This window comes from Plasmodium chabaudi, assembly GCF_900002335.3.
Source record: "Plasmodium chabaudi chabaudi strain AS genome assembly, chromosome: 13".
NCBI lineage: Eukaryota > Apicomplexa > Aconoidasida > Haemosporida > Plasmodiidae > Plasmodium > Plasmodium chabaudi.
In genome coordinates this window covers 1932265-1953107 of record NC_030113.2, presented here as the reverse complement: position 1 = coordinate 1953107, position 20843 = coordinate 1932265, and the positions used below count along the sequence as shown (strand labels likewise).

At 23.5% G+C, this 20843-nt stretch overlaps 8 protein-coding genes across 8 annotated transcripts; 3 read left to right on the top strand and 5 right to left on the bottom strand.

Annotated features, from left to right (window-relative positions):
• Positions 1-428: 428 nt before the first annotated feature.
• Positions 429-1151, bottom strand: PCHAS_1353100 (Voldacs domain-containing protein, putative; the record flags this gene model as incomplete). The annotated part of the gene is made up of 1 exon (XM_740431.1): positions 429-1151. One exon carries the CDS (start codon positions 1149-1151, stop codon positions 429-431), a length of 723 nt encoding a protein of 240 aa, XP_745524.1.
• Positions 1152-2719: 1568 nt separating this feature from the next.
• PCHAS_1353000 (histone H3-like centromeric protein CSE4, putative) lies at positions 2720-3220 on the top strand (the record flags this gene model as incomplete). Its single annotated transcript, XM_738385.2, has 1 exon — positions 2720-3220. One exon carries the CDS (start codon positions 2720-2722, stop codon positions 3218-3220), a length of 501 nt encoding a protein of 166 aa, XP_743478.1.
• A 1277-nt stretch (positions 3221-4497) lies between these two features.
• Positions 4498-7893, top strand: PCHAS_1352900 (U3 small nucleolar RNA-associated protein 4, putative; the record flags this gene model as incomplete). Its single annotated transcript, XM_738386.2, has 1 exon — positions 4498-7893. The coding sequence occupies one exon, from the start codon at positions 4498-4500 to the stop codon at positions 7891-7893; it is 3396 nt and encodes a 1131-aa protein (XP_743479.2).
• Positions 7894-8271: 378 nt separating this feature from the next.
• On the bottom strand, positions 8272-9369 carry PCHAS_1352800 (conserved Plasmodium protein, unknown function; the record flags this gene model as incomplete). The annotated part of the gene is made up of 1 exon (XM_731654.2): positions 8272-9369. The coding sequence occupies one exon, from the start codon at positions 9367-9369 to the stop codon at positions 8272-8274; it is 1098 nt and encodes a 365-aa protein (XP_736747.2).
• Positions 9370-10303: 934 nt separating this feature from the next.
• PCHAS_1352700 (conserved protein, unknown function) lies at positions 10304-10999 on the bottom strand (the record flags this gene model as incomplete). Its single annotated transcript, XM_739844.1, has 1 exon — positions 10304-10999. The coding sequence occupies one exon, from the start codon at positions 10997-10999 to the stop codon at positions 10304-10306; it is 696 nt and encodes a 231-aa protein (XP_744937.1).
• Positions 11000-11805: 806 nt separating this feature from the next.
• On the top strand, positions 11806-12450 carry PCHAS_1352600 (transmembrane emp24 domain-containing protein, putative; the record flags this gene model as incomplete). Its single annotated transcript, XM_733213.2, has 1 exon — positions 11806-12450. The coding sequence occupies one exon, from the start codon at positions 11806-11808 to the stop codon at positions 12448-12450; it is 645 nt and encodes a 214-aa protein (XP_738306.2).
• A 387-nt stretch (positions 12451-12837) lies between these two features.
• On the bottom strand, positions 12838-17583 carry PCHAS_1352500 (ubiquitin activating enzyme, putative; the record flags this gene model as incomplete). The annotated part of the gene is made up of 1 exon (XM_016799400.1): positions 12838-17583. The coding sequence occupies one exon, from the start codon at positions 17581-17583 to the stop codon at positions 12838-12840; it is 4746 nt and encodes a 1581-aa protein (XP_016654694.1).
• A 1204-nt stretch (positions 17584-18787) lies between these two features.
• On the bottom strand, positions 18788-20336 carry PCHAS_1352400 (20 kDa chaperonin, putative; the record flags this gene model as incomplete). Its single annotated transcript, XM_016799399.1, has 6 exons — positions 18788-19168; positions 19308-19374; positions 19662-19729; positions 19820-19938; positions 20066-20129; positions 20253-20336. 6 exons carry the CDS (start codon positions 20334-20336, stop codon positions 18788-18790), a joined length of 783 nt encoding a protein of 260 aa, XP_016654693.1.
• Positions 20337-20843: the final 507 nt, after the last annotated feature.

Here is a 20843-nt window from a genome sequence, read left to right as displayed (position 1 = left end):
ATTTTACACAAATGCTTATGTCTTTTCTCAAAAAAAATACTATTATTCATTAAGCCTATTTACACAAAACTGTGTATCCTTATGCCCAATTTGCTTATCATTAATTATATTTATAATTTTATAAAAAAATATTTTAGTTTTTCGAAAATAAATTAACAAAATAGTTCAAGCAACTTGATATTGCAACGGAAAAATATGCAAAATAATACACGAATTTTTTTTCTTTGCATACACATGCATAACAACAGAAAGTTGTTACAAAAAAATATACCATGTGCATATAATGCAAACATATGATAACATTAAAAAAGGGTAAAATTATGCATTACAATTTGATTTGCAAATTTTTAACATTATGATTGTACAAAGTCATTTTACTAATTTATGAGACACTGCTGTGTGCCTTTCCATGTATATGACACGGATAATTATCCATCTTCGCATGGTTTATTCTCTTCATTGTCTTCATTCTCTTCCTCTTCTTCGTCTTCATCTTCGTCGTCTTCTTCCCATTCTCCATCGTCACTTTGATCTCCATTAAATGTGTTTTCCATGTTACTCATTTGTTTAAATATCGTATCATTGACTATATTATTTTTTCCTACGAGATATATTTCTAGTGTAATTGGTTCATGGTTAAGTATTTCTTCATCATCCGAATTATTTATTTCTAAATCATCATTAGCTTCATTTTCTAAATTGCCTTTATCTTTTGTATAAACATCCATTTCATCTTCATCCATATCAGTACCATCCATTTCTGTATTTAATTGTATGTATACACATGATTCATCCCATATTTTTTTATCTGATGTAATTGCATGTAGGGCAATGCTTGATGAGTCTATAGTAATGTTACTTACTTCATTTAGAATATGCATATAAAAACTTTTATTTTTTTCATAATGATTTAAATATATGTTATTTGTTGTTATATCTTTAAAATCGGTGACTTTTTCTTTTTTATTATTCTCATCTTTATTTGGAACCCATATTATTCTTTTTTCTAAGATATATAATTTTCCTATACCTAAGTTTAGTTTATTATATATAAATTTAATTTCATCTCCCTTATATAAAACAGGGTCAACCCCTCCTCCGTCCAATTTGTTTAAATCATCCTCAGTAACACAGTTTAAAGAGATTGGCATTTTTATATACCTACTATTGTTATATTATATATAAATGTCAATGAAGCTATTTTATATTTATTCTTTCCAATTATGTATTATAGTATTTTATCACAACTCAGTTGTTAATACTAAATTTATATTTTATCATATAACCTTTTTTATAATTTTCATACTAATCTTTTCAATATTAACGTAGAAAAGTGGAAAATAAAAAAAAGAAAGACCTTTTAGTAATAATTTTTTTTTTAAAAATATTTTTAATATTTAACCGATTGGCTATATTTAATTAGTTTTAAAATATTATTTCATGGGAAAAGAAAAAAAAAAGTTGCATATTTATAAAAATAACCACAATATGTTTATATATCACATGATAATACCAACGGAATAAATATAGATAATGCAGAAAATGATTTTTCAACTTCCTATTTGTTACACCCCTTTCAAACAGTATAATAATAAATGCCTATCTTTGCCACATAATTTATTTCCTTCATTTTGTTGTTTCCAAATAAATTATATTATTTAGCTAGATAGCTATCTAGCTATTTTTTTTTTTTTTTTCAAAATTTATGTTAAATAAAATGTATGAATATTTACTGCGGGGAATTATTAAACGATATTTGTTTATAGAAAATAAAATGATAGCTACAACGTTGACTTATTTGAAGATTAAAAATGTGAAATAATAGTGGTATTTCAAACTAATGTATATATGTTGTTAAAAAATTCCTATTATTTTATCGAACTTTTGTTACTATAAAACTTTATGTAAAATTGGAAATAATTACCATTCGCATATGTGCGCATACATATACACAATATCTGTCTGTATTTATTTAAACGTTTAAATCAATAACTATTCAAATCGTATATTGAATGACATCATATTTTGTAAATAGAAAAGCCACTACATAGTATATTTACCCACACACTGTTTTGTGAATAATCATTTTTTAGAGATCAAAAATAATATATTATAAAAAAATATGATAAAAAAATAAAGGTGAAAAAAAAAATACACAATACTTATAAGTTTTTGTAATTTTAAATTATTTCAATCTGTTTCAAATTACTTAACATTCATTAAAGTGCAATATTTTTTATCATATTATTTTATTTCATATATATATACTATTTTATTGTATGGCAAAAATATTTTTATTTTACTAACCAATTTTGAATATTTTTCCTTGTTTGCCAAAAATGTGCAAAAATAAAAATTGTTTTTTTTAAATTTTGAAAGATTATTCGCTATAAAAAAGGAAAAAGCGAAAAAAATATATTGTATACATTTATGGGGAAAATAAAATTTGATTTTTACTAACACATAAACACCCATTAAATGTATAACCCTCCCCTTTTGTCATATCATTTTATTAAGTTTTTCTTTATACTTTCATATTTTGACTTTTGTTTTGGAATTAATTAAAATATAGTATATTCTTTTATAAATAATATATTTTATGTTTGCTAAAAACATATGTCAATAAGATAAGCTAGCGTATTAGTACGAATATATATGCATGCACATGTACGCCCACTACTAATTGATAAATATAAACCTTATAAATCATACAAATAAAATGGCGAGGACAAAAAAGAGTGTAACTAACCATACCCCTATAAACACACATACGCATATGTTTAATATGCTCGCAAATAATCCAATGGTAAATAAACCAGCACATAACCAAATTGGATCCAAACCAACAAATGTAAATAATAAAAGTAATTCAGGAAATATGACACAAAAAGGTTTAAATAAAAATCGTATTCGAAGACCACATAGATATAGACCTGGTGTATTAGCATTAAAAGAAATTCGAGCTTATCAAGCAACAACTCAATTATTAATACCTAAAATACCATTTGTAAGAGTAGTTAAAGAAATAACAAAATTATATGAATTGCCAGATAGCCAATTTCGTTATACTCCAGAAGCTTTACTAGCTCTTCAAACTGCTTCGGAAGCATATTTAGTTAGCTTATTTGAAGATGCCTATTTATGTTCGCTACATGCAAACAGAGTGACCCTCATGCCTAAGGACATACATTTAGCTAGACGAATAAGAGGCCGAGATTAATTTAAAACGATATTCTTTTAAATTAAATATAATAAATATCTATCCATTTTTTTATGTCAACATTTGTATACTTTGTCAAGTACAATTTGAGACATATATATACTTAGGAAATAAATCCATAACTCATATATTTGAACATATGCAAACTCGGATCAAACCAAGTTCATACATAAATAAGACTTAACATAGGAAGCATGTATGTGTATAATCTGTTATATATAAACAAGACTCGAGTTGAAGGAGGAAGTGGCAAATTTACGAAAAAAATGCTGAAAAATGCCGAGCAGAATAGCTACTCCTCTGCTGCTACATATACAATGATGCCCATAGGGGTTGTTTTATGTTTTGTATTTTCCCTCCTCATAGGGGATTTGTTTGCTTTACTATTCATATCACCTTATTGTAGTAAATATGTATGCACATGCATAATCGCTTTTTTGTATATCCTTTCTCTTTTTAAGGTTGACCTTTATACCATTTGAATTAATAATACAAAATAGGCAGACTGTTTGCCTTTTTTCAAATTTTTCATATTTTGTTTACATTTTCTTTTTTTTGATTTTAAACATGTATTATGTTGCTTGAATTATGCTATTGTTAAAGCACTTTGTAAAATATATACATATATATATGTTGTAAAAAAATGAAAAACTAAAATATAATGTAATAAACTTGCCATTCGCTATTGTATAGTGTAGTAAACCTATTTATTATTTTTTTTAATTTAAAAGAAAAAATAAAAAACATTTGAAACATTTGCAGAATTAAGGATATGTTTATTTTTCTTTTGCTTCCTTTCGACTTTTATTTTTTTTTAACTTTGAAGTGGCGAGTAAAAACGGGAAGAATAGCATATATTTAATAAAAAAAAATACATACTATATTATTATTATTATTTATTACATATGCTTTATATTATTTGTAATATATCGGATTTTTTTCCTACAAAAATGGTGTTTAAAAATTGTAAAAAAATAAAAAAAATATAGATAGCTAAATAAATAAATATAATGTTATAAAAAAGGAAAATACAAGAAAATAACATAAGCAATGTTTTATGTATCAGTTGTATAAAACAATTGCTATACATAACTTTTTTTTTTATTTTTCAGAATTAAAATGCAAGCATATATTTATATAAAATGATAAATAAAAACGAAAAAGAATAAAAATTAAATATATATATAATACATATAAATTACGAAGGTATAATAGTTATAACTACTTTATGGTGGTATAAATAAAGGACAAGCAGATAGATATATAAGAATTGTGAAATGATTGGAGTTGATTGTATAAAAACGGATGATTGTCATCCAGGAAATAATTTAAATGGGTTGACGAAAAATGCAAACAAAGTACATCTAAGTTTAACTGATTTCAAATTTTATAAAAATGAAAAAAGAGAAATAGTAAATATAGATTTGTCACCATGCAGGTCATATATGAGTATATGTGATTCTTTTGGGATCATATATATATATCAATTTTATGGAAAAGATTTTATTTTTTTATTAAAAACAGATTTATCTGATAATAAAGGAACTATAAAATCGATTGTATGGATAAGTAAAAAAAGCAATAAAAAAAAACATATGTATTTACATAATAAATTAGAAGATTATTTATTAATTGTTACTACAAGATCTGGATGTATACACATATATGATTTAAAACTTAAAATGATTATTCATACAACTCATACTAGTGGTAGTATAAGTTCTTGTAAGTTAGATAACTCATTACAAAATATTGGATTAACTACTTTAAACGGTTATTTTTATTTATATAACTTATATAAAAATGAAACTAATATAATATACAATTGTTTTGATAAATTTTACGATGAAACAGTGAGAGATAACACCATATTATCACACGATGAATACGAAGGAAGAAATAATAATAATTATGAAAATATAAAAATGTCAACAGATTTTTCTACATACTTATTAGATAATGTCGAAAAGGATGAATCAGATGAAGAAGCAATTATTCAAAATTCTCAAGAATATTGCAACAATCTAACTACTGATTTTTTTTCAAAACAAAAAAAGAAACATGAGGAGGACCTCTTCAATATTTATATTAAAAATAAATTCAAATGTAAAGAAAAGTTAACTTGCTTTTATTTTGTTGACATATTAAAATCGCGAAAATACCTTTTGAAAACGTTTAGCTACAAAAATGCCCACAAAAGGAGGCGGACGATGGATCTTGGCTTGTCCAAAGCCGACAACGAAGTTGAAAACGAAGATGAAAATGACGTTGAAAATGAAGATGAAAACGAAGATGAAAATGGAGAAGACAGCCAAAGTGATAACGACGCAGATGCAGGAGCATCTAAAAGTAGGAAACGAAAACGAAGCAAAAAAAAAGATATACATAACGACGTTTTATCGATCGAAAAGGCATACAGTAATTATAAACATTATGCACTGATAGGAGGTGCACAATCTAAAATATATAAATACAATATGGTTAGTAAAGTATGTGAAGGTGAATATGTAGGGATAAATAACGAATCTATAATATGGGATGTTATATATATATATCGTACTAATGAAGTTGCATCAGTAGATAATAATGGCTCTCTCATTATTTTCGATTATAAATCATATTCCATAAAATATCATTTTAATAATCATACTTACAAAGCAACAGCATTAACAAAAAATATTAATGAAAGCAATTTATTTACAACAGGAGTAGATAGGTTTGTTATCAAATATGAATTAAGTTTTAATAAAAACGAAACAGACATATCCAACTACACAAGTGATGAAAGTAGTGACAGCGAAGCAGAAGAGGGAGAAGAAATAGAAGAGGAAGAAAATACAGTACTTCAAAAAAGTTTATTTTTTATTAGTAAAATTAAAAAAATGAAAAAATTAAATAAAAAATGGATATACATAAATAAACATTCTATCCATATGTCTGATATTAAAAAAATTATTTATCTTCAAAATAATGTAGTAATAACAGTTAGTGATGATTTAACATATTGTTTATATGATACATATAAAAATATGAAAAAATATTTTCTTATAAATTATTATTATGAAAATAATAATATATTATTTTCTCCAAACTTTAAAACTGTATTTTGTATATACTCTAACAAAGTCAGCATTCACTATAACATTCATAGTTCTTCCCAAGCTGATACTTCAAAAGTCGAAAGCAAAGAGCTCGAGGACGGAAGTGTCACCCCAGCCGGTGAAGAAGAAGAAGCTGATTGTGAGGAAAATGGCGAAGAAGACGAGAGAAGCGAACATGGGATTGACAAACTACCTGTAAGCTCTCTAACACAAATAAACGAAAGAAACTACAGCTTAATAGCCAACATTGTATATGAACCCAATGAGCGTATACTAGAATATGGAATGAATAAAAGTTTTACAAAATTTGGATGCATAACAAATATAAAATTTTGTATTTACTATTTCAATATCAACACATTGGAATTGTATAATTATGACGTATCAGCATTGAACTTTTACAAAGTCTATAGTTTTATGTTTTTAGATGATAATCAAATTGTTGTTTCATTAGCTAGACGTTGTGAAGGAGAAAGCGAATTAGATAATACCAACAATGTAGAAGAAACAGAAGCGAAAGGAAAGGTAAACAAAAATAAAAAAAATATAAATGAAAGTTTAAAATATTTTGAAAACAATTTTAGCTATCATTTATGTATTTACAATGTTGAAAAAAAAAAAATAATTGAAGAAATTGAAGTAGATAGAATATTTTATAACTTTAAAAAATGTAATAAAAAATTAATAGCTTGTTCAGATAATATGAAAAATATATATTTATTTTTTAAAGATTCAAAATGTTATTTAAATAATTTTACAATAATAAATGACTTTAATACAAGTATACAAAATATATATAGGACTTATATTTTCCTATCCTTAGTTGAAAAATTTTTATTTATTTTTTCAAGTAATAATACAATTTATGTTTATGGAATCAATTATGAAAATAAAAATATATTTTTTTTAAAAAATGTAAAAATAAATAATTGTGTCTTTAGTCAAATTAGCCAAATCTTATTCTTAAATCTAAATCAAATTACAAAAGAATATAATCACATTCAAAATAATGAACCTTATAATGATATGCAAACTATTACATCTTTAAAATATAGCTACTGTTTAATTTTTAAGGGTTATAATGCATTAACAATTATGGGTTTAAATTTATTTGATAATATTTATATAGATATAGAAGATTCATATTTATCAAATCAAATGAAAAAAAATAATAATTACTTTAGCCAATATTATTTATCTTCATTAAAGTTTAAATATAACTATCTTAATTATAAACAAATTTATTTTCAAGATAAAAAATTGTTTCATATGCTTTTAGATAAAATAAATATGTCTAAGCAAGATGAAAAATATGTTACATCACTTTCAAATAATGAAACATCAATTGCTACAAATTCAAAGGAGTCTTACAAAAATTATAAAAACATTAATCAGAATGAATATTCTTTAGATTTTTCACTTAAATTTATAGCATGCATACATAAACGAAATATTCTAAATATGCATTCTTTATATACAAGTGAAAATCGTATTATACTTTTAGCTTGCGCTCCAACGGACTTAGCCATGACCCTTGTTAATGTCGCAGACACGAAGAAATATATTAAATAAGTTTAGAAAGCTACACCATTTCTCTATGTTTTTAATAATTGGGGTTTTAAGAAGGGAATAGACTTGCATAGTTTCATTTTGCAAAGTTTCTACATTCTATTTCCCCCTATTAATTAGCTAACTAGCCAAATATATACCTCTTTATTTTGTTCATTTGGTTTACTATACTTTTTTTTGCCTTACTTTGTCGTTTACCCTTTTCTGTCATTTTTTTTTTTTTATTTTGTTAAAAGACTATATACATTTGTCAAAGCACAATAACTTTAAATATCGGTTTGTTTTTAGTTAAATAATAAGAGATCACACGATTGAAAAAGTTCAAGGGTGTGTTGTAAGAATAAAGCTTTATCATTTTTTTTTCAATTTTTTGGAGTATTACTAAACAAAATGTTTATCAACCAGTTTGTATGCCTCATTTTCAATTATTCTGTTAATTTTGTTTTTTAATAAATCAGTTAAATCAAGCCTATTCTGCTCGTTTTGTGTTCTTTTTAGGGTTTGTAAAATATGGTTAAAGCTTTTATTTTTTTTAACTTCTTTTTCTAAATAATTAAAAATCAGTCTATTATTTTTTATGATATCATGGATATAATATCTATATGTATAAAATGATATAACATATGCATCACTAAATAAAAAATTTATATTACTATTTTTATTTTCAACACTTGGAAAATTTTTTATTTTATTTTTTATAAATGCATATGTCTCTTCTCTATTATTTAAAGTATGGTTACATTTTATGCTGAAATATTTTCGAGCTTCTTTTGGACATAAAAAAACTATTTTACATTTAAAAATAGATTGTAAAAAATAAACTATAATAGACATTATTTTTTCTTTTATTTTATTTGTTTCATATTTTTCATTTATTTTTTCAATGCCTATAACCCATTGTTCTGCATTATTATTATTATTGCTTGGTTGGTTCACATTATCACTGTTTTTTTCTTCCATATTTTTACTTTCCTTTTGATAATTTTCCGATTTATCATTTGTTAATATACTATTTTCATTGTGTGTGTTTAAAGTATTCGTTTCATTCTGTCCTTGAGCATGTTCTATATTTGTACCATCTTGTCTGTTGGAATATAATTTAATAAAGTTTAAAACTGTTAATATTTCTCTGATGTTAAAACTTAAAGGACTTTCCCCTTTGTCATAATTATAATTTAAATTATTATCTTCTCTCTTGTTGTTTTTTTCTTTTTGTGAACTTATAAAATTTGGATTATATGAATAACTATCTTTTTTTATATTAATCAGACCTATTTTTTTTATATTTTTATTTTTTAATAAACAATAACACAAATTATTATTACTTATTACTAGGCTTAATATATTTACACTATTTCCTTTTGCTTTCATCCCATCCAAACACTGTTCTATATTTTTTTGGCTTCCTATATATCTTACATTATGTAACCATTTTCTATACCCAATTAAATTCTTTAATTCTTTTTTAATTACATTCATATAAATAATATCAAGAAACTTCTTTTGTCCATGTATCAAAATATAATACTCAATAGTATGTTACCCCTTCCTGTGTTTTTTTTTTTTTACTTTCATATACTTTTCCTTTTTATTTTTTTTCAGCTATTCTTGTTAATGTAAAAATGTAGCATCGATTGATGGTTAAGCATTTTTTTTCTCCAATTTTTCTCCGATTTTTTTTTTTTTTTTTTTTTTTTTACTATTATCCAGTTTTAGCTAAAACAACATCATATCATTTTAACATATGCACAATATTTTTTTATTTTATTTCGATCAATTTGTTCCTCAACCATTATAATGTAAAAATAAATAGTAATTTTAAAATATTATATTATTTTTTTTTAATTATTGTAAACCATTTTGAGTATACCTATTTTTATAGAAATGATGGTATGTGTGAATTTACTCACTACCCGAGTTTACTAATATTTATGTCAACCTCGTAATTGTGTTTATTACTTTTTCTACACAATAAAAAAGAAATAAATAGCTAGCCAAATAATAGATAGCTAAATAGGTAGCTAAACAAATTGCAAAGCAGCTTTTTCCCTTCAATTTAAATGACCATATCATAAGGGAATTGCACATTTCATATAATGGAATGCTTACACGAATTCCCAATTATACATTTTTAAAAAATATGCATTTCTTATGTTATGAACTTTCGCATGGAACTGCAATGTAACGTTAAGTTGTAACGGAAAAATGAAAGTAAAACAACAAATATGCATTTAGCAAGTTAGTGTATTAACAAATTAGCACTATGCAAGCGATTAAAAAGTGGGGACAAAAATATGAACATGGTAGAAAAAATATGAACATGGTAGAAAAAATATGAAAATGGTATGAAAAAATATGAACACGATAGAAAAAACAATGCGTGCACACACAAAAATATATTTTTTTTCCCTCTTTATCCTTGCTTAACTTTTTCGTAATCGCTATATGTTAGACTGCAATTGACTCCTTGATATCTTTCTGTTTGAATAATTTTTAAAAGGTCATCATTAATAACGCCTCGATAATTTGCTTTTCTAATTAAATGAGAAATTGTAGTTTTATGATCGAAATTATGTTCTGTTGCAACATCAGGTAAAAATGTTGATGAATATCTTCTATTGTTAATTGTAAAATTAATTTTTATTCCATGTTTTCCAATAACCCAATCATAAACATGTTCACATTTTTCAAAATTAAATATATAAGTAATTGTAACTATCAGATATGGCAAATCTTTTAATGTGATTGGACTAAATCGCGTATCATTTAACGAACTTTCTAAACTATAGTATTGCAACTCTAGCAAATCAATTTCACTTAAACATCCTATACAACCTTTTAAATCATATGCATCATACTCATAAGATCCCATATCTTTTATATTATTTAACTTCATCCATTTTACAAAAAATGCAATCTTAAATCCTTTTTCATGTAAAGATTTTATAATTGGTGGAACAAAATTAAACTTTTTATTTTCTAATTTATTTTTCAACGTATCAAAACACCATGAACATACTATATCTTTATTTTCCACTAATTTTGAAACTGCTTCAGATTTGTCTTGAGATAAATTATCATCTTTACATATGCTTGAAGCTGAACTCATTTTGTGAACAATGGGGTAACGAAAAAGTTAAATAAAATGAAATAAAAAGTAATGGCATAAGTTGGGTAATGAAAGGAGGAAATATAGAAAGTGCTAGAAAAAAGTTTTAAATATTCGTTATTTTTGACACTTTGAATAACAACGTATTTTTATTCTTCCATAGTGAATATGTATAATAAAATATGGCATACCCACTTGTTTATTTTTGAATTATCTTTTGTATTCTCCAATATTTATACATATAATTCATCAAATTTGGAAGAATAAATATATCTATATATACATATAATAAATAATACTATAAAAAAATAAAATTATAGAACTTTAAACAGTTAAAAATATTTTTATTAACACAAGGACGAGTCGTTATATGCCCCACCCATACTGTACGCCTTTAATTATCCCGGAAATTTAAGAGGGCAAAAAAAAAAAAAAAAAAAAAAAAAAAATGATAAAATAGCAACTGTAACACATAATAACAAATTAAGATAAAGCCAATTATATAAATAAAAAAAAGTTTATAAATATTAGTAAAAAGAAAACATAAAAGTATTTTCTCACATTTTTAAAGTATGGATTTTCGTATATATTCAGTTCGATCAAGAGTAATATAACTAACATGAAAAATATCTGAAGCATATAAAGTAGCTTTACGCTTTTATAATACTTTTTCAAAATAATCCGTACATAATTAAGATAAAAAATAGTGGATATATTTTTTAGTTTTCATTATACATATGATAAATATATAACAATCTAGGGAAGACTAATAAGCAAACATTTTTTTATAAGGGGATGAAAAAATAATGGCGAAAATTAACAAACTACTTATATTTTTTGTAGCAATAATATTTCAAATATCTTTAATTAATAGTTTGCAAATATATATATCCTTAAAGCCAAATATTCCAAAATGTATAAAAGAAAGAATAAGTAAAGATACCCTTGTGGTAGGAAAATTCAAGACCCATGACAAAGAAGCAGTGGTATCAGTATTTATATATGATATGGATGTTAATGAAAAAAAAATAAATGCTCTTGATAGACTTCCTATTTTTGAAGCAATAGATGAACATGATATAAAAACAGCATTCACAACATTTTATTCCGCATCTTATTCATTTTGTGCATATAATAAGTCCAACAAAGTTATTGATGTTTATTTTGAAATAAAACATGGAGTTGAAGCAAGAGATTATACAAACATAGCCAAGGCTGAGCATTTAAATGATGCAACTGTTTTTTTAAAACAAATTCTAAATTCTATGAAAAATTTTCATTCAAATTTAAAAAGGATTAAAACATCAGAAGAAAATGAAAAAAAATCAAGTGAAAAATTAAATGATACATTAATGTGGTTTTCATTCTTAACTATTGTTATTATTATTATAGCAGCTTTGACACAAGACTTTTATTATAAACGATTTTTTACATCCAAAAAAGTTATATAATTTTTTTTCAATTCCTACTTAAAATTTTATATAGGCAAACGAGCCAATGTTACATGCTTTGGCTTGATGATGTAGGACCATTTCCATAATGTAAAAAATGGAGGTTGTCCATTTATTTTTTCATACTTTTTATTTATGTATTATATTTTCATATTTTTTCTTGTTCATTTGGCATACTTAAAATTAAAAATTTTTTTAAATGTTTTGAAAATTTTTTTAAAGTTTAAAAAAAATTGCAAAGTTTGCACAATAAAGACAAACACATTAAAAAAATATATAACGAAACAAAATAAGGCCATACATGCATAATAAAATAAATAAGCATGTGTAAAATATGGAGGTACTAGCATATAGCTAGCTACAAAATGGCATGATCGATAAAACTTACTATTTATGTTTCTTTTCATGGGCAAGTTTATACATATTTACCTGCACACTTGGAAGAACAATCTCACTTTTATTAGTATTATCAATTGCAAAAATATCGAAAATATATGTTTGCTTGTCTTCTGTTGTTTTAAATAATTTTTGTATAACGTCATACAAACTATTATTACGTGAGTAGCCTATATCTGCTATTTTTGAGTTAGAATAAATGACTTTATCTTTTACTCCAATTGTTTGTATAGTTACATTAAATAAAAATTCAATATGTGTAATAAGATCATCTAAAGTAATGTCATTTTGATTTTCATTAACATTAAAAAACAATGGTAAATCTTCTTTTGTTTTTTCTATAAAATTGTAAAATTTTTTTAAATTTGTATTTATTTCGTTAATATATTTTTTATTTATATTCATATAAACTTCTTTTCCTTGATTGGGATTATTTATCACGTTAACCCCAATTTCAATAGCTCTCAATTTTTTTTGTAAATATATAAAATAATTTATAACGTCATTTATATTATTAATTAAATGTGTATTGGCTTTGTTTTCTTTTTTTTTTTTTAAACAATTTAAAATATGTTCTATATCATTCAGTAATATATTTATATATTCATTGGAAATTTTGCTTCCCTTTTCTACCTTATCATTTGATCCATTTTTATTATCATTATTTTTTTGTTCTCCGGAATTTCTTATCTTCTCTAGAATTTGTTTCACATGTACGTTAATATTTTTTAAATAAAATTCCACTTTTTTCCTTGCCTGTTCAGGTAAAATTTCATCATAACTTTCAAAAAGGTGAGGAGGAAAACCGCACACACGTGGTGTCCATTTTTGATTTTCTTCTACACTCGAATAATTTTTTTCTTTATAAAATATGTCTATATAAATATAATTCCATATTGAAAATTTTCCATTTTTTAACAACGATAAATATGAGTTATCATAAGACATTTCATAAGGTTGGCTAAGCTGAGATGAAGTTAAAAAATTGTCTTCCAAATTTATATACTGGTTATTAATTAATTTTGACATATTTCTGAATTCGTCATAATTAATATCAAAAAAATAAAATAAAATTTTATCACCTTTTTTTACATATACTTTATCTTTGTGAATGTAAATATATGAGTCTCTCAATTTTTTGTCATTAAAATTGCAATTCTTTATTTTATCCTTTAATAAGGAATATAAATTAGAAAAAAAATATTTTTTTCCTTCTTCCAATTTTCCATTTGTTTTGGTATCATCTTTGTTTAAATTTTTTGTGTTGCTTTCTTTATTTTTTTTAATCATTGGAAAATTTTGAATATTTTTGTTGGCTTTTTTCATTTTTAAAAAAAAAGCTAATTTATAAAGTTCAAATGCAGCCAAAGAAGAAATCATTGAAACTACGGTAATTATGGATGGAATAATATTGTTACTGATTTTAAAAAATTCTAAAATATCAAGCTTAGAAAAATTATAATTTGTATTTCGAATATTAGTTATACTGAAAAGTAAATTAAGATCATTTTTGTCTTCTAAGTTGTAGGTAAGCGGAATAAAAAAATTAGTATCCTCTTCATTTTTGGTAGCATTAGACTCAATTGATATATCTTTGTTTTTTCTTTGTGCTTGTTTTTTTTTCCTTTCTTGAACATATTTTAAGGACATAATAAATGCAGGATTATTAAACAAATCATATAGTTCATTTTTTATACTTGAATACATTTCAGAATTTGTATTTTTTTTTATCACCGTCAAAAAGTAAAATAATTTATTTAAATCTATGTCAATATTATTTTTTTCGACAATTGTTTTTAAAGCAGTTTCAAATGGCACTTTGGTATTTACTTTGTTTTTTTTATTATTTTCTTCAGTTTTATAATAAAAGACAGTATTTATCATTTGGGGGTATATTTTAAGATATCGCTTGAGCACCTTTTTGAAAGCAGTAATTGCAGAATTATAAAATAATAAATGATCTTTGTTTTTTTTATTAAAATAAATAGGCTGAGGTAATTTTTCAAGACTTTCAAAATATTTAATTATTTCATCATCTTTAGAACTTAACAAATGATTAATATTGTTAACAAAAATATTATTCCATAAATTTTCCACATTTTTATCTAAATTATTATTAAAAAATATTTTTGTCAATTTAAAAAAGTGCAATAAATTGTTTATATTATCATAATTACACAACTCACCAATATAATATATCGGATTATTTAAAAAATTATTTATTTTTAAAACATTATCGAAAAAGTAATTATTATATACACCTTTACTAAATTCTATAACATGCTTATGATTTTTAGGAAATGATGTGATTGTACATGAATTCGTATTATTTTCGTTATCCATATTCATATCATAATAATTATTAGAATATGTTTCACTACAAAATGGTATAACTATTTGGCTACTACCCTTCATCCCTTCAATACCAGCTTCAATTATTGGAAATGCATTTATTAAACAAAACTCGTCACATATATATCTTGTTTTTAAATTATCCAAACACAGGATGCAAATCATAGGATTTTTTTTGCCTGAACAGTCATAAAATATTTTATTTAGTTCTTCGCTATTTTTGAAATAAAAATTTTTAGTATCCAAAATTGACTCATCTATCTTCATTTTTAAAGGGAAACAATTTATATCTTCATTTATTTTTTTTATATTTTCTGCAGCTACTTGACATTTTGATTTTCCTATATCATTAGCTGTAAATAAAAATTGTCTAGACAGATTTGACTCTTCAATAATGTCATAATCAACTATTCGAATAAAACCTGGTCTGCTACATTTTTTCATTACATTTTTATTTTCCTTTGTTTCATTAGTATTGCTTTTTTTTTGAGAACAAGAAATACCCATTAAAGCTAGCAGCTTTAAAAATTCGCAACCTAAAGCACCTGACCCGACAAGCAAAATATTCAAATTGTTCAGAAAATTTTGATATTTTTTTCCAAAGAAATTTAGCTGGTGCATATATTTTCCATAATATTTTTTTGAAATATTTGAAAACGGAATTAAACTTCTTTTATCAAAATGAAATGTTTGATATATTGGCTTAAATTTATGCATAGCTCCTTTTAATATTTGTTGAGTTACTAAAGATCCCCAAAACATAGAAAATGGTGGTAGCTCAATATGAGCTGTTGATAAAAAGTCATTAATTACCTGAACATTCATATTTTTTTTTTTCTTTAGACATAAAGTTTTAAACTTTTCAAAATCATCCGAAGTTAAATTACACCTAATGCCAGCATATCCTTTTTTATCTCTTACTATCTCATCATAACATAAAAAGCACACTTCTTCATCACTTAAATCGTTTGCATTTCCTTTTTTATTATTTAAAACTAAATTCAACAATTTGTAGAACATATTAATAAGAATTATTTGATTAATTTTTATTTTTTTTTTAATTTTGTTTAAATGGTCTTCTAAAGTAACATAATTTAACCTGACTTGTTCATGCATTTTTCTAATACTTACATTATTATTTATTTTATATTTATTAAATTTTTTTTTTATATTATCCACTTTTTTTTTTTCAATGTGTTTCCTTATATTATACAAAAAATAAATATTCAAGTATGTTAATATTTTGGAAAGTATTTTCATAAAATTATTATTAAATATCCAATTCAGAATTTGTACATATTTATTAAAACCGTTACAAACTGACACTGTAATTTTATTTTCTTTTTTGGAAATATTTTTTATTTTACATTGTATATTCAAAGTTTTATTTAAGCCCAATGCACACAAATTTACCATATCATTTCCACTAAGATGAATATTCTCATAATTAGACGAATAATGCATAATAATATCTTCGTCTTTAAATTCAATTTTATTTATTACATACTTTTCATTATTAACAGCATTTGAAAAAATAAAATCACCAAAATCTACAAACATTCTTCCAAATATTCCAACTGTATTAACAGCAATAAATTTTTTTTTTTTCAGTCTACATATATTATTTAATTTTATGTTAAATTGTTCTTTTTGGTTTACCGACACAACTATGTCATAAATATTCAATTCATTTAAATTATCAAACAAATTATTTGTAATAGCTTTTATTTTACAATTATTATTTAATTTTTTCAAATTTTGTAAACATGCTAAGCTTTTTTTTTCTTTATTTATCAATTTATTATCGCAAAAAAAAAGGTTGTCTATATCTTCAAAAGTTAAAATATCATTATCATATATACCTATTTCATTCACCCCACAAATAATTAAATTTTTACATATTTCACTACTTACTCCATTTAGTCCAATAATCAATATTTTGCTTTTTCGTATTTTTTGTTCTTCATTATATCCATGTGTGTATATTTGCCTACTGTATTTTTTTTCTTTCTCCAAAACATTTATTCCCGTTTCATTTATTTCATCTTCGTTTCCATTCTCCTGTTTGTTCTCTATTTTTGTCTGGTCGCCATTCTTATTTAATGGCGTGTGCAATGAAAGGTTTGTCCCATGTTGTGCCTTCTTATTTATTACACTTAAGTTGCATAATTTATGCAAATTTTGGAAACGATTTCCTCTCCTTTCCGTACTTTTAAGATGACATTTTTTTATAGAATACTCTGGAAAGTATATGGAAAATGTTCGGCTTGTTTTATTTGTGTTATAATTTAACGCATATATATTCGATTTATTATTTGATTTAATTTGTACAAAGAAATAAATAAATACTAGAAAAATGTATTTAAAGAAAATGGTCATGTTCATAATTTTATATCCCTTAACGTTTGTATAACATAAAAAAAAGAACAAAAGAAATCGAGCAACAAATTTAGGTAAACAAAAAAATATTATTTGTATTGAAAACTCTCATTCTCCTTATACCCTTGACGCATTTTAGTTAAAGTCAAAAAAATTAAATACTTTTTTAAGAATAAAATTTAATGTTTTATTTTATATTTTTCACAATCATTTTGTGAATTCATTTATTTTATATTTATTTTTTATTATATTACTATTATTTTTATTTTTTCGAGTATTTTTTACAACTATTGAAGAGAAGGGCATTATTTTTTTTCATAAGAATATAATATGTGCAACTAGCTGTATATTTAATATTTCCTCATATTTTTTTAAAGCTAGTTATTACACATACTATATTTATTATCCATTTTTCCTAAATATAAACTAAAAATTTATACACCTTTTTTTAATTTTCCAAAAAAATATTATATATTATGCATACCATCATTTAGCAACTAATCAACAAATTAAAAAAAGAAAATTTATATTCAAAGGTTTTATTCTCAAATTGTAAAAATAACCAATCCTTTGTATTTCCTAATAAGACGTTAACATAACAAATTAAATCATATGCTTGTTCTATTTTTTTATTTTTGTTCATTTTTTGGCTTAAAATATAATTTACCACTTTCTTACTTGGCTTTATATAACATACACGAATAAATTACACTTTTTAAGTTCATGTAATTATTTGAGTCAGCCAAGAAATAAAACGAAAACTTTTCGAATATGATTTTTATTTTGTTTCTTAAGTTTTAATAAAATTGTAAAAAAAATGTTTAAAATGATTTGGAAAATTAGGAAACTATTCCATTCATAAAAAACGAATATTAAAAAATTAAAAAAATAAATATATAGACATAATAATATAAAAATAAACAAATGTGTGGCTTCGATATTTATCATAATCTACCGTATTAAATCAAAATTTACCAATCAATAAATTTTGTCGCATTTTTTATTTCAAATGCTAAAAGCCAATATATGGGCATACACATTCCCATATATATATTAATTAAAAATTTTGAAACAATTAATAATCATTTTTTCCGTTACTAAAACGTTTTAAACAAATTAAAAATAATTTAAACATATGACATTTATTATTTACAAGTAATATATTATAATTCCTGCACAGTCATATTTTTTTGTGTTTTACCTGTCTTCTTTAATATTTTGCCATGATATATCTAGCTTTTACAAAAGTATATTTTTCATTTTTATAAGTAAATTCACAACTTTCATTTGAAAAAGGAGAAAATTTAATGTAATCATTTATGCGTATATCCAATGGTATTTTATTATTATGTTCATCATAATTTCCACTTCCAGTAGCTACAACTAAACCATCACAGGACTTCTCGCTATTTTGTGATTCAGGCATAATTATTAACGAGTCAGAATTTATATTTTGATTTACTAATTTTATTAATATACGATCATAAAATGGTGTTATATTTTCTGGGTTTACCTCCATGGATGAGTCATTTATTTTTCCCAATATTTCTTCGTTTGATATTAATAAACAATCCTTATCATTATATTTCAACTGTAATTATAATAATGAAATATGAACAAATATTAGTAAAAAAAAAAATAAAATTTATTTTACACATTTTGGCTAGTTCGCTTATTTTATTCACATATGATGAAATATTATTGTTCTACAATTTTCAGAATTTTATTACCTTATTTCCATCACTTGGGTTAAAAATTACTAAATCGCCAATTTGAACGTCTATAGGCACACGTTGACTAAAAGCCAAAAGTTAAGAAATTAATTTTAAAAAAAATTGTCATAAAATTATGAACAGTTAAGAAAATAACTAGTAAATTATTTCTTGTGCATATTTGTTTGTCTTTTTTTTACAACATTTTTCTATTTCTCTTAAAATTTACAAAGAAAAATATTATCACACAAAAAAAAACAAAAAATATTATTTTCGCACATTCAATTAAGTATACTATTTTTAAAATTTTCTTTAATTTTTAAAAACTCAGCCAATGTGCGTAATAAGTATATTTCATATTTTTTTGCTTACCCATTTTTGGGGTTAACAACTCCTGTTCCAACAGCTAAAACTTTTCCAACATATTGATTTTTTTTAAGCTAAAAAAATAATAAATACAAAAATTTAGTAATAAAAAAAATTATTATACATGCACATACATATTATTTATGTTCTTGTTCATAATTTACTGTATCCCCAATAAAGACTCCCGCTTCGGTTGTATCGTGGGCATCATTCTTTTGTATTAAAATATATTCATTTATTGGCGAAAGTGGGCCCCTAATAGTTCTATTATCTAGCTTATATTCTGTTGTGAAATTAAATCAGGAAAATGTATAACATAAGGCAGTGCACACATATGTGCATATAATTCATACATGCATATAATATTGTTTGCTTTTAAAAAAGTCATATAATGGAATAGATTAAATTACCTGTTGCTCTTAATTTTTGTGGTGATCGTCTTTGAAGTTGTTTTGGAGCATTATTTACAAAGTTCTATAAACAAAAAAAAAAAAATCACCGAAAAATCGAGCAAATATAACTAGTAGGGATGCAATTGTGCTTACACCCAATTTTTTTTATTTTTTTCATTTTTGTTTTTGCTTTCCTTGGACATACCAGACTATTGGTTACGGACAATCTTTTTGCTAAAAATGTACTTAAAAATGTAAGAACAAAGCCTACTAATTTTATTGTTTTCATTTTTTTAATACATAGGTATTTATTATATATTCATATAGTTTATATATATATGTTTATATCAAATTATTGTGGGATATTGTTTAAAAAAATTATTATACACAATTTGATAAATTTTCTATATGAATATATACATATAACATTCTTTATTTTATTATTTTGACACTTATTTACAACAAAAAAAAAACAGCAATCCTATAAACAAGCTTTTACAAATGTGCCAATTACATTTGCTAATAAAAAAAAATAATAAACATTTAGAATGGATATAAAAATAAAAAAAAAAGTATATCAGATATAGAATATTATATATTTCAATATGTAAGGAATATTTTATGCGAAACTCATATTCTACCATTTATAATATTTGGTGCTTCAACTTATATATATAATAATATTAGCCCCCCAAAAAAATTGCATTTTCACAAATATTTTATGAACATAATATGGCACTACATTTATAAATATATATGTATTATTCATTTTTCATATTATATTTTTCCGATTTTT